General features: G+C 34.4%; 1 protein-coding gene across 11 annotated transcripts in view; it reads right to left on the reverse strand.

Annotated features, from left to right (window-relative positions):
• Nucleotides 1-13,068, reverse strand: part of LOC106874758 (uncharacterized) — a 317,478-nt gene that overhangs the window by 1,309 nt on the left and 303,101 nt on the right. For all 11 annotated transcript variants that reach the window (XM_089337977.1, XM_089337981.1, XM_089337979.1 and 8 more), the window contains one exon: nucleotides 2,426-3,817. In XM_089337977.1, the coding sequence (XP_089194103.1) occupies nucleotides 2,426-3,817 (1,392 nt within the window). The remainder of the gene's footprint in view (nucleotides 1-2,425; nucleotides 3,818-13,068) is intronic.

Here is a 13,068-nt window from a genome sequence, read left to right on the forward strand (position 1 = left end):
TCCTTACTACACAGATTTAATAAACGGTTTCATTATTCTAAAGGCATGTGCAATTCTTTGCTCAATTGGTCATCTTTATTGGCTCTGTATCATAATTTCATTTGTTTTTGCTATACTACCACATGTATTCAATGAAAACTTTAAATAATAACGATAATAATAATAATAATGATCATAATAATAATAATAATAATAATAATAATAATGACAACAACAATAATAATGACAGAAACTAACAATGATGACTATGAAACATGAATGATGACTAGCTAGAAATAATCCATCATACAACATAGAATTGATCAACCATGCAGCCATGCAGTCATGCAGAAGAAGAAAATACAAACTGTTTTAGCGAAGTCAATAAAGAGAAAAACAAAAACAAAAACTTTTCAAAACTCAAAGTAGACTGAAACATTCTTTGTAGATATTTCAAAATATTCCAGATTTTGGTTCCATGAAATTTAAGCAGGTAATAGCTTGGTGAAGTTGATAAAGTTCGTGTTTGGCTCAAACTGCAGCAGAGTGGTGTTTGGAGAGAAGCTACAAGCAAGGAGGGAGTCCAGAGCAATTTCAGTTCCAAAAAACAGAAATAGTGACATTGTAGAGTGACAAGAGGCAGATTCATCAAATGGATTTAGATGAGAGTTATACGGAATTAGCCAGTGACAGGAGTTGCAACGTGTTTAAGATTAAAGCAACTTAATTCTCTAATATTCCAGCCCACAATAAATAGATTTTTCAATGGTGCATATACAACAAGATGGATTGTGATAATTTAAACATATTCCCATTTACATTGACTTCAAAACAACCAAGTGTTAACTAGAATTATTAGAAAGGAAAAGTGTCAGCTTTTATCACTTCCCTAGTATCATAAGTGAAGCTGATCATAAAAAATGAATAAGAAATTGAAAAATTGGAAAATATTTACTACTATTGTTTTTATATTTGGTTTGCAACATTCCTGATGTGAATTCGTGTGTTGAAAACAAATTTTGTTGTGTCTTGGGAGAGTCGTCATGCCAACCAACTGACTAATAATAAAGAAGTGGAATTGAACCTTATTGGTGTAATGACTCTCCTAAGATACAACTAAATTTACGATTATATTATATATCTAGCATAAAAAAACTCAAGACATATAACTGATCTCTTTGTTTAGAGATTGTAGCATCAACACACTACAAGACACATGGCAAATAGCAGATGTAGTGGATACTTTCAGAGCAATGGTCATGATATTTACTTCGGCTTATCTAATTAACTTACACTGTCAGAAACTTTTATGTAATCATAAATGGTACTTCAAAAGTCATACAATTATAAATTAATCTACTCCTATAATGCAAATGTATTTACAACAAATATGTCTAACTAATCTGACAGAAGAAATGTTTTTTTCAACTCACGAAAACAATAATTGTGTTTCTTTAAATAAATAATCAACTCCTTCATTCAGATATGAATGAACAGGTTTGAAGGAGAAGAAAAATATGAAGTTGTAGTGATCATATATTTTCCCAAGTTCATTAATAGACAAAATATAATAACACCAAGTGGAAATCAAAAATTAATTGAATTACAATTACAAGCTGATTTGGAAGTTACTTGATTTGTAATATTGAGCTTTAAAATGATGATTACTGAGGAAATATTGACTTTGGTAGTCTGCTGTTGCTCAATGTCTTGTGTAGTAAATAGGCACTTGCACAAGCAGCATCTCCTTTATGAACACTGTTATACATAATCAAAAACCTCTTAACCGAAGTAGATGAAGATCCACATTAGGGCTTTCATGACGACTGGACAATTTTACTATTCCTATTTTGATTTGGACAAGATTTCAACTTCACGCTAAAAACCAATCAAGTCTAGGAGTATTTAGTAAGTTAAATGCAAAAGTATGCAAAATGCAGACCCTAATTTTTGTTCTTAGGCTCCTACTTCTGTGTTTCTTACTGAAAGTTTGTTTTAAATAATGAATTTAGCTCTTTTTTATGCAAGAAAGCTTTCTTTCTAAAACTTGTTTTTAAGAAATTATGAAGAAAATATTTAAGAAATCCAATTAATTCAACACTCAACAAACTATCTTTTCCAAACCAAGCATTTCCCAATTAATTATATATATATATATATATATATATATATATATATCAGCTTAACTTTCTGTCTACTCCACTTTTTTACTCTCTCACTAACAAATGGAATAAAATATGTGTAGCAGAAGGTGCACATATGAATTTCTTCTGATATTGTTTCTTCCTCAAGATATCCCTAAAACATCATCTTAAACAAGATATCAGCAGTTATACTCTAAAACACAAATAAAGTGACTGCAAGAAATAGACTAAAGCAATGGCTTTTTGTAGTATTGCTTAATATTCTCAGCAGATTTCTTTGCTATTGTGGCTTGGTAACTTACTTGAACTTCTTCTGCATTCACTTCTGCTGCACTGGCTTCCAGCTGAGATTCAGGATCTTCTGCTGTATCAGCAGTTGGACACTGAATAGATGCTTTGCTTCCTGTTTCAGATACACGTGCTTCATCTTGTGTGGGTTCTTGAGTGGCCGGTGGTTCCGCTGGTAAGGAACCTTGGCTTGGTCTTGGAGACATCTGAGCAGGAGGTGTTTTACTCGGTAAGGAAGATTTGCTTTCTCTTTGAGATAGTTGAGCAGGAGGTGGTGTTTCAGCCTGCACAGAAGTTTTGCTTCCTGCCTTAGGTGATGCAGGTGTTTCATCTCGCAAGGAAGTTTTGCTTGTTCTTTGAGGTGACTGGGCAGGAGGTGTTTCACCTCGCAAGGAAGTCTTGCTTGTTCTTTGAGGTGATTGGGCAGGAGGTGTCTCACCTCGCAAGGAAGTTTTGCTTGTTCTTTGAGGTGACTGGGCAGGAGGTACTTCAGCCTGTAAGGAAGTTTTGCTTTCTCTTTTAGGTGACTGGGCAGGAGGTACCTCAGCTTGCAATGAAGTTTTACTTTCTCTCTGAGATGTTGGGGCGGCATCTGCTTCAGCTTGCAATGAAGTTTTGCTTTCTCTTTTAGGTGACTGGGCAGGAGGAACTTCAGCTTGCAATGAAGTTTTACTTTCTCTCTGAGATGTTGGGGCGGCATCTGCTTCAGCTTGCAATGAAGTTTTGCTTTCTCTTTTAGGTGACTGGGCAGGAGGTACCTCAGCTTGCAAGGAAGCTTTGCTTCCTCTTTGAGATGATGGAGTACCTGGTACCTCAGCTTGCAAAGAAGTTTTGCTTTCTCTTTTAGGTGACTGGGCAGGAGGTACCTCAGCTTGCAAGGAAGTTTTGCTTTCCCTTTGAGATGATGGAGCAGCTGGTACCTCAGCCTGCAAGGAAGTTTTGCTTTCTCTTTTAGGTGACTGGGCAGGAGGTACCTCAGCTTGCAAGGAAGTTTTGCTTTCCCTTTGAGATGATGGAGCAGCTGGTACCTCAGCTTGCAAGGAAGTTTTGCTTTCTCTTTTAGGTGACTGGGCAGGAGGTACCTCAGCTTGCAAGGAAGTTTTGCTTTCCCTTTGAGATGATGGAGCAACTGGTACTTCAGCCTGCAAGGAAGTTTTGCTTTCTCTTTTAGATCCAGCAGGAGATGTTACAGCCTGCAAAGAACCTTTGCTTTCTCTCGGAGATTGTTGAATATCACCTACATCACCCTGGACGGAACCTTTGCTTCCTCTAGATAATCGGGGTGACTGGATTGCACCTTGCAGGGATTGTTGGCTACCTTTAGCAGATAAAGGAGGGCTAGATATTTTTTCAGCTGCAGGAAATTCTTCAGCAACAGGCACATCACCTATTTCCATTAGAGGTTCCTGTAGAATTATTTATAAAATATAATAAGTAAAACATGCAAGATTCAACATAAACATAGAACATATTAAACATGCTGCCATTGACAAACTGTTTTGATAGACATAAACACAGAATTAAAAAACATTATTTTTGGTATGACAAGGGAAAGTACATTGAAAATTATCATCATCATCGTATTAACGCTATTGTTATCCCTAATATCATTAGTTTCTACATCTATTAAATAAAGCTTATATAGTTATATAAGAGTGTGTGTATGTGTGAGAGGGGGAGAGAGATAGGAGAGAAGAGAAAGAGGGGAGAGGCAGAGGAAAAGAGAGAGTGAGTGGGGGAGGGCCGTAGGCTTCAACCAACAGAGATAAAAGAAGTTTTCAACTTTTAGTGGTATTAATACAGTATATTAAACCTTGCATAAATTTTTAAAGTTTTAATTATGCAACACTGGGAAATTTGTGTCTCTTGCTGCAAGGGGCTTGAGAAGAATATATTAACATCAGTTCATTGTCCTAAAAGGAAGCCGAAAGGAAAAGTTGATCAGGCATAAAGGTAATTAACTACTACAGAACAAAATATCACAAGGTATTGTTGATCAATGCACTGATTCTGCCATCTTGTGATGCTATTAACCCATATGCTCAAACACTGCAGTGATAGGTGGAAGGGAGTAATAGAAGAGAGAGAGAGAGAGAGAGAGAGAGAGAGAGAGAGAGAGAGAGAGAGAGAGAAAGAATAGTGTCAGGGGTTAATGAGAGTAGTTGGGTTTGGGGTTGAAAAGGAGGATAATATAGGAAGAGGTAGGAGTAAAGAATTTATGGCTACACTGACTGGCAGAACAGAAAGAATAGTAATGGGTTCTATTTTTCATTAACTTTTGCCAGAGTAATTCAGTAGATATGAGTGACAAATGGTAGAAGGGAAAGGAGAGGGCCACAAGCATAGACACATATGGAATTTTTATTTTTCTGATGGAAGTAGAGTTCAACTGTTTCTCTGTTTACTATAAATTTGATTTTTTTTTTTCTAACTTAACTTTAAGACCCTTTGATTCCAGGCTTTGCTTCCACACCTAGAATTTCTTTTTCTGCTAAAATTTCAGCTATAAGAATGAGGTCATCAGCATAAAGGAATTCTGATAAGCAACCAATCTTATAATAAAAACAAAAAAACAAAACGAAAAAAATCCTTCTTACAGCCTGGAGGTCTATAATGAATGGGAGAGAACTGAGGACTGAGCCTTGGTGAACTCCTACCTGCACACTATCATGGCTGTACTTGGTGCTAACTCTCAGATTATCCATATACTTTAACTTCAACACCTCACCTATAGTATCTACCCTTTTTCATATTCTCCTTCTTAGTTGTTGGGGCTCTAGTTTTGTGAATAAAGTCATGCATGACTCCTTTACAGGTGAAGAGATTTATTGAAAATTTCTTATATCTCTACTTCTCATGTCATCTCAGCATGTATCTTTTGTTTTTAACAATACAGCTAAGATCATTTAGTTAAATGTATGTACTGTACATTGTTTCTATGGGTAAAAGTTATATGTCCATCTTAGAAAATTAGTGATATTGTGTACAGAGTGAAACAGGTATTGTGTGAGCCCACAGAATTTCAAACTAATTTAAGCAAAGCTATCTACTTAAAACAGTTTCATCAAAAAGGTTCCAAGTTAAAAATCCAATCTGGGTGTTTATTTAAAAGTGGGGGAGAGCTTTTACCTCTGTTGGCAACCAAAGTCTCTCTCTCTCTCTCTCTCTCTCTTTCCAAGTGAAAAGAAGATTGTATGATGCATGCATATAAAAGCAATTCTACATGATAGTGAGATGTGGGCCTTGAATGCAGAGGACATGCAAAGGCTAGAGAGGAATGAAGCTAGTATGCTCTGCTGGATGTGCAATGTTTCAATATTCACCAAGATCTTTCAGTATTTTTTATCATTCCTTTCAGTTTGTTTACACACATTTCCATTTTTATCATGAAAAAAAAAAATCAATGATTCACAAAACCATACACATGCATACAGAAAGTCTATGTCTAAAAAAGATAGTGGGAGGGAGAAAGAGTGACAGTTTAGGCCAAATAGTACAAACATTATATGTTGTGTGTGTGTGCAGAACACATATATCTTTAATATAAATAGTGCAGAAAGTAATGTTAAAAACTCAAGATGCAATATTCTTTGAAACACACACATTATTCTTCTCTTGTTCAAAAGGTAAAAAATAATAAATGATATTGTTTAGCTTATCAAGAATAAATAACACATCCTCTCTGTTTCATTTTCTCTCTTATACTTTTATTGTTTTATTGATAGTCTCTTTCTAAATAACAATTATTGTTGCTTCCATGACTCAATGTTGCTTCACAACCTATCTAAATTGGAATTTATTTGAGAAATTTTAGTTAAAGTTTTCTAAAATGTTAGCAATAAATTGCTTAACAAACTCTTTGTTTATAGTATAAAGAAACACTCAATTGTATGTAGGGGCAAGAATTCTAGGCATCTCTACTATATTTTCTATCTTTTGAAAACTTTTATATATGATGCAAGCAATATGAAATACAGAATACAAAATTTTTCCTTGACATAAGCAGTTTAAAACATAGATGTGTGCTGAAAATGTTTCATTCAGAGAATTAATATGACTCAAAAAGAAGAGTGCTGTAGTCACAATTGCAAATACATTAATTGCTAATCAGAAAATAATGCATATGGTTTCAGTGAGTAGATTAGTAAAAAATATTATTCTACAATGCAAGTACCACAGTTTGTGGAAATAGAAACAAAATGATAATAAATTTTGTTAGACCAAATTTGAACAAAACACAAAATGGTTAGAATAAAAATCAGAAACAAGGCAAACATTTTTAGCTGTAAAATAAATACTTTCATTGTTATTTCTCATATAAATACTGAAAGAATAATCTAGAATCATTACAAATTTTGTACAAAATAAGCAATCAAAGCTGTCTTGTCATATTTTACTGCAATAGAAAAAAAATAAATTAGCTATACATTAGATGCATGAATGTGATCAAATCTACCTTTTGGAAATTAGATAATAGAAAATTAGACCTTTGTGTGTGTGACAAAAATGTGGCATCAGGTGCTAAAATTTATAAGAGTTTTAACTAAATGCAATAGGAGTTTGAAACAAAATCCAATAATTCATTCATAATATAATCTTCAATATTGCAAAATCAGGGCAGTTGAGAGTGGGTGGCAGGAACCTAATATTGGCAGCAATAACTTTACATGATTAATGTGACATTTTTAGAATATAAAAAAAAAAAAAAACCCAAATGCAAAGAAGAAATAGTTGAAACCTTAATCAGATGTGCAACTGACTGGGAAGTTACAAGCAGTGCTTAAGCTTTTACCATGATCCAGTATTGCATACTAATGAAGACACCAAGTCACAATTTAGCAAAGAGAATAATCGATCATATTGAACTAGTATTTAACTAGTAATTTATTTTACTGATCATCCCCAAGCATGAGAGGGAAAAAACTGACCCAAGTGGAATTTGATCTCAGAACTAAATATTGCAAGGCATTTTGTCCTTTATTCTATCAATTCTGACAATTCACTATTCATATATTGCTAAGAATTGGTTATATTCCACTACAAATTAATATTAATGAATGCTATATAGTAAATAATTTTATCTAGCTAGGACTGGCTGGAATCTTATGAAGTGTACTAAATTTCTCTATGTAACCATGAAAAAGAAGACATTAAAATGATGATGATGATGTAATCTAAAGAATACAAACACAATCAGGGAGCTGTTTAATGCATTTTATAATCATTAAATGGCACATGACCTCGCTGCAGGTGTGGCTGTGCGGGTAAGAAGTTTACTGTGCAACAATGTAATCCAAGTTTGATCTCAGTGTGTGACATTTGGGGGCAAGAATCTTCGACCACACCCTCAGGTTGTGTGAAATTTGGTTGAAGGAAATTGTGAAAATTTGTCACACACACACACACACACACACATGCACATGTGCAAGTGTGTATATGTGTATAACTTTGATGTAAGCTGGTGAAGGCTGTAAATATTAAGGAAACTGAGTAACTGGTGCTTTTCAAACAAAGTCTCTCACATTATGTGCTTTGCCTCAAGTTTGAAGTTCCCATCATTTTTGCAATAGGAAATGCAGCGAATCAATGATTGTCCCATTTAAAACCTGTAAACAACAACACTACAATTCACAAATTAGGATATTAAATAAAATATTGCATGATTTAATGCAAGCATTTTAGTGCAAGAAATTGTCATCACTGCCATCAACATTACTATGACTACCAACAACAAACAATGACCATCACAAACAACAAATAAACATCATCACCACCAGTATTTACCATTATCATCACTTATTTTCCCATCTTTTTCTCTGACTTTCTTTTCCTCTCTCCCCTTTGAGTTACTTCCCTCAGTGTAACACAATAGGAAGGTAAGAATGTATTATGATATCAAATACGATCTATGCTTTTGATTAAGAAACATTTGACCAGAAACCAAGAACAGATATAAGCAACAGAACTTTTCACCACCCAAATCAATAAAAACTATCAACAAGGGACTCTTTGAGTCAACCTGCTTGAAATAACAATCTCCCTCAAATCACAAGCTGTCTTTAGAAAAGAAAATTTCAATATGCCTAGAAAAGGATTGTGAAGGTCATATATAAAATGTCACTGATTATCATAGGTCTACTCAATCAAGATTAACTTGGAACAAAACAAGTCTTTTTGTTTTTTTCACAAATTACAACTGAAACTGCACAGCACCAAACAGAACTTCAGTGAACTACAGATGAAACTGATTGATAAGATATCCTCTACAAACTGGTGTATTTCATGTACTTCACAGATGTTGGTTATCTTCTGGCTAAACATAGTACATTGATGAAACTTTATGAGGATGTTTTACATTATGAGTATGTTTTACTGACAGAATATTGTTATCAAATATCAGCTGGGATACTAAATAGAAACCTGAAGCCTACAAAGCAAGTTTAGGAAATCTTGCAGATGATTGCTCCTGTAGGGCCCTGGAACTAGACAAGAGTTTCAGCAAGGGATGAGAGGCTGAGGCTTGTTGATGAAGAAATTTTATGAAAAACAGCACCAGAGCAAGACTGGTTGGCAGCACCTTGAAGTATAGCCACTGCAACCAGGACTGTCACTCACATGTAAGTCTCTACAGTTATAGTAGATGCTATTCTGCCAACAAGATCAGAACAAGACTTTCCAGGCATGGATCCATGGTTTTGTGGGACTAGTGGATGCCTCCAGCATGATTAAATGAATACATTTAAACACAAGTTTGTGAGGTATTTAACCTTTTCCAAGAGCTAAAACCTGGAATAGAAATGACATATGAATTTAGTATTTCGGGAGCTTACCTTAATGATACAAGGATACCCAGTGAGCAATGCATACTGTTTGTATGATAGAAAATTACCAAAGAACTCACTCCAAAATCCCCTTTCAAACTGAATATAATTTCATAATCAAAGCATCACAATATTTATGAACAAGCCAATGAAGAAACCTCTATGTAGCAGACCAACACGCTAGAAATAGCAGCCAAATGGTCTAATAACTAAGAAGAATACATAGGACAACTCAGTTTGAGATACTTCATATAGAATATAAAAAAAAAACAGGATTGGTCATTGCTGAAATGGCTTTGATCATAGTGCTGCAGGTCATCGCAGACCTGGGACTAAACAACAGCATCTACCAAGTTCTCCAACAGCTCACTAAATAGTCTCCTTTTCATTATGTTTAATGTGACATTCACAATAACTGAATAACTGACCTTCCCTCACAGACACTTTTCAGTAGCTATGTAGGTGTATGCATGTGTACAGTGTGAGTGTGTGTATACAAAGTATGTATGTGTGTGTGTGTGTGTGTGTGTGTGTAATATGATGTGTGTGTAATATGATGTGTGTGTATATGTGTGCACATGTGGTGTATTGTTTGTGTGAGTGTGAGTGTAAATTAATACTTTGAGATTAAAACCAAAATCCTATGTCCCAGCCTAGAATCTCTGATGCTAAGTCTCAAATAGGATTTTGTTGCTGACATGTTTGCTGTTCTATACAATGTGCCACTCCAACTAAATAACAACCACAAAGGTATTTACATCTGATATTATACAGGAAATGTCTTTGTCTGTAAAATTATTTAAAAAAAAAAAAAATTAAGAAAAACAATAAATTCTTTTAGTCTACTTTCTTCACCCATGTGTTCCTTAAACAGTTGAAAAATAAGTTAACTTGCTTTAGCTTCTTTTGTTTTTTCTTTTTTTTTTTTCAACAAATTTCCAACATTCCAAAGCTATGTGTTTAATTGGCGTGATTACCAATTCTATTAGTATTTTGTTTCAGCACATAAAAGGTTACTATAGGAAGATTGATGATGAAAATAACAATAAATTCCTTTCCATCAAAGTAGACCTTTTATAATTTGGAACACTTCCTCATTTTGGGAGGTTTGAAAAAAAGGCAAAAAAAAAAACAAAAAAAAACAACAACAAAAAAAGCAAAAAAAAAATCTTAGAATGTCAACATTCCAGTTGTGTCCTCAATATTTGAAAACATTCTTGGCATCTACAATCAAACTATTTGATATGTAAGAAATTTGACACTGGAGTATGTTTAAATTCACTGGGAGGCTTCTAATCAGAAACTACAATTGTTTTGAGTTCCAGTATTTCTGTTCAAGTATCTATCAATGCAGCCAAAAGGGAATAATCCAAGACACTATCAAATAGCAAGTTCAAAGGGGATGTGGAAGCCTTGAAACTAATGGGAATTAAATATTAATGAACAAGAGCGACCAAGTTAACTACGTGGAACTATGTGAATAACCAATGCGTGTCCAACTTCCAACCAGATATTTTCAGTGCCTCAGCAACTTTCTCTATCTTCACATCATTACTAGTCCTTTCTACTACTAGGCAGTCAAGCTCAACAGCATGATTGAATAATTAAGAAATTCATTCACTGTCATGATGCTTCAGGCATAGCTTTGTAAGAAGCTCACTTGGCAACCGCATAGTTTCAGATCCAGTCCAACTACCTGGTGCCTTGGGCAAGCATTTTCTAGTATAGCCCTGGGCCAATCAATGCTTTGTAAGTAAATTTGGTAAATAGAAACTGTATTATGGAAGCCCATCACATACAAGATTTAAATAAGAGCATTTAAATCCTATGTATACCAAATGATAACTCTCACAAGATGGAATACATATTTTGCTAATCCTACCAATAACAGAGCAGTACAATATATTATCAGTCAATTGTCCGTAAGTCAGAAAAAAGCACACTCAAAAAGAGAACATGTGCAGTTATACTTCTCTATTGTTAAATAGTATATTCCTATTATGACATATAACTAGTTAGAAAGTTACCATTGGTTTCATGCCCACTATTGCACTTGCCAATATAAAGGTACCTATCTATCTATCTATCTATCTATATATATATAAATATATATATATATATATGCACTTGCACATCTTTGTCGTTGTTTGCCACCACCATTACCACCATTTGACAACTGGTATTGATTAGTTTACATCCCCATAACTTAGCAGTTTGGAAAAAGAGGGTGATAAAAGAATGTATGAGACTTTAAAAAAATTTTTTTTAAAGCATAAGTACCAGGGTCAATTTGTTTGATTAAAACCTTTCAAAGTGATGCCCCAGCATGGCTGCAGTTCATGACAGAAACAAGTAAACAATAAAATATACCACTGTGTGGTATTTGGGTTGTCTTCTAGCTACTGCTTTGGGTGGGTTGACCCAAGCTATAAAGGATAAGCCCAAAATAAACCTTGATTCTCACAAAAAAATAGAAGCTAATCATACAAAACTATACTAGATGAATAAGGCAAAACAAGTTGCATTTCTTTAGGTAGAACAGAAGAGATGTATGGTTGGTGTTTATTAACAAGATGAAACCTTTGAGGAGCAGGCATTGCTGGAGTTAATCAAACAGTTTAGTAAGGCACCTTGGAAAAGTATCTTTTACCATAGATTTGGGTTGGCCAATACTTTATGAGTGGAATTGAGTAGATGAAATCTGTGGAAAACCTTGCTGTATATGTAAATATCTTTCAGTGATTTATATCAGCAAAAGATGTGAAACGGCAGCAACATATGACAAATGAATGCCTTTAGAGAGACCTGCCAAAAGTTAGCGAGAAGATCAGGTAAAGACAGCTGTGACTATCTGGTCACTGTGTGCCACCCTGAACTGGAAGTATCCAAATTAGTCTTGTGGAACCCATTTTATGGTGATGTGTGAAAAAGAAAACGTTGTCACACTTACATTGACAACTTGATTCCAGACACTGGTCTGGAATGTTTCCAGGACCTCGAGGCAGTGATGATAGAACAAGAAGAGTGGCAAGTAGACTTTGTTGCTGCACACCAGGTTGGAACCTGGCCATTATGATAAAATAATTCGTGAGAAAACCTATAAACTGGTATTTTTTAATGAGAATCTCTTGTAATATCGCTCTGCAAAGTTTCACAGACAATCCCTTATCACATCTCCTTGCCATCATAGATACAATGACTCAGTGATTGGCCCACTGGAAACCTGAAACCAATTATGCTTTTGTTTACAAAGTATGGTATAAAATAAATGACATCAAATAATGGACGATTTGAGTTAAAACTGTGTCCTCTACATCTATATTAGTTTCTATCTAATAATAAATGCAAAAGAACTGGACTGTAGCATTACTATACGAATAAATAAAATGACTGGCAAGTTTCCGTGCTTCTTTTTTCATTGTATATTTATAGATCTAAATGAATTAAAAAAAAAAAAATAATGTCTAAGATGGAAATCAAAACTCTCAATAGGAAATTGTAAAACAACCAAAACTATCAAAAGTAAACAGAATAAACTAAAAGCTAGATGGAACATGTTCAGTACAGAAGTTGACTACCAAACTACCAACTTTAGTGGCCACTGGTAGGAAAACTTGATACACAAAAGCAGAACACTAATATAAGCTTTGAAAAACTGAAAGACAAATAAATATTGTAAGATAGAAGCTTTTGCAACCACAATGCTGGACAATGCTCATACTGACAGCACCAAAAAAAAAAAGCAGATTCATTAAACCCTATCTTTGGTTATGAAGAATAGCGAAATAACTGAAGAGTAAACTTTATGTACCACTAGAATGAAATAAAAACAAAAA

This window comes from Octopus bimaculoides, chromosome 20 (genome assembly GCF_046866305.1).
Source record: "Octopus bimaculoides isolate indiv1 chromosome 20, ASM4686630v1, whole genome shotgun sequence".
Classification (NCBI taxonomy): Eukaryota; Metazoa; Mollusca; class Cephalopoda; order Octopoda; family Octopodidae; genus Octopus; species Octopus bimaculoides.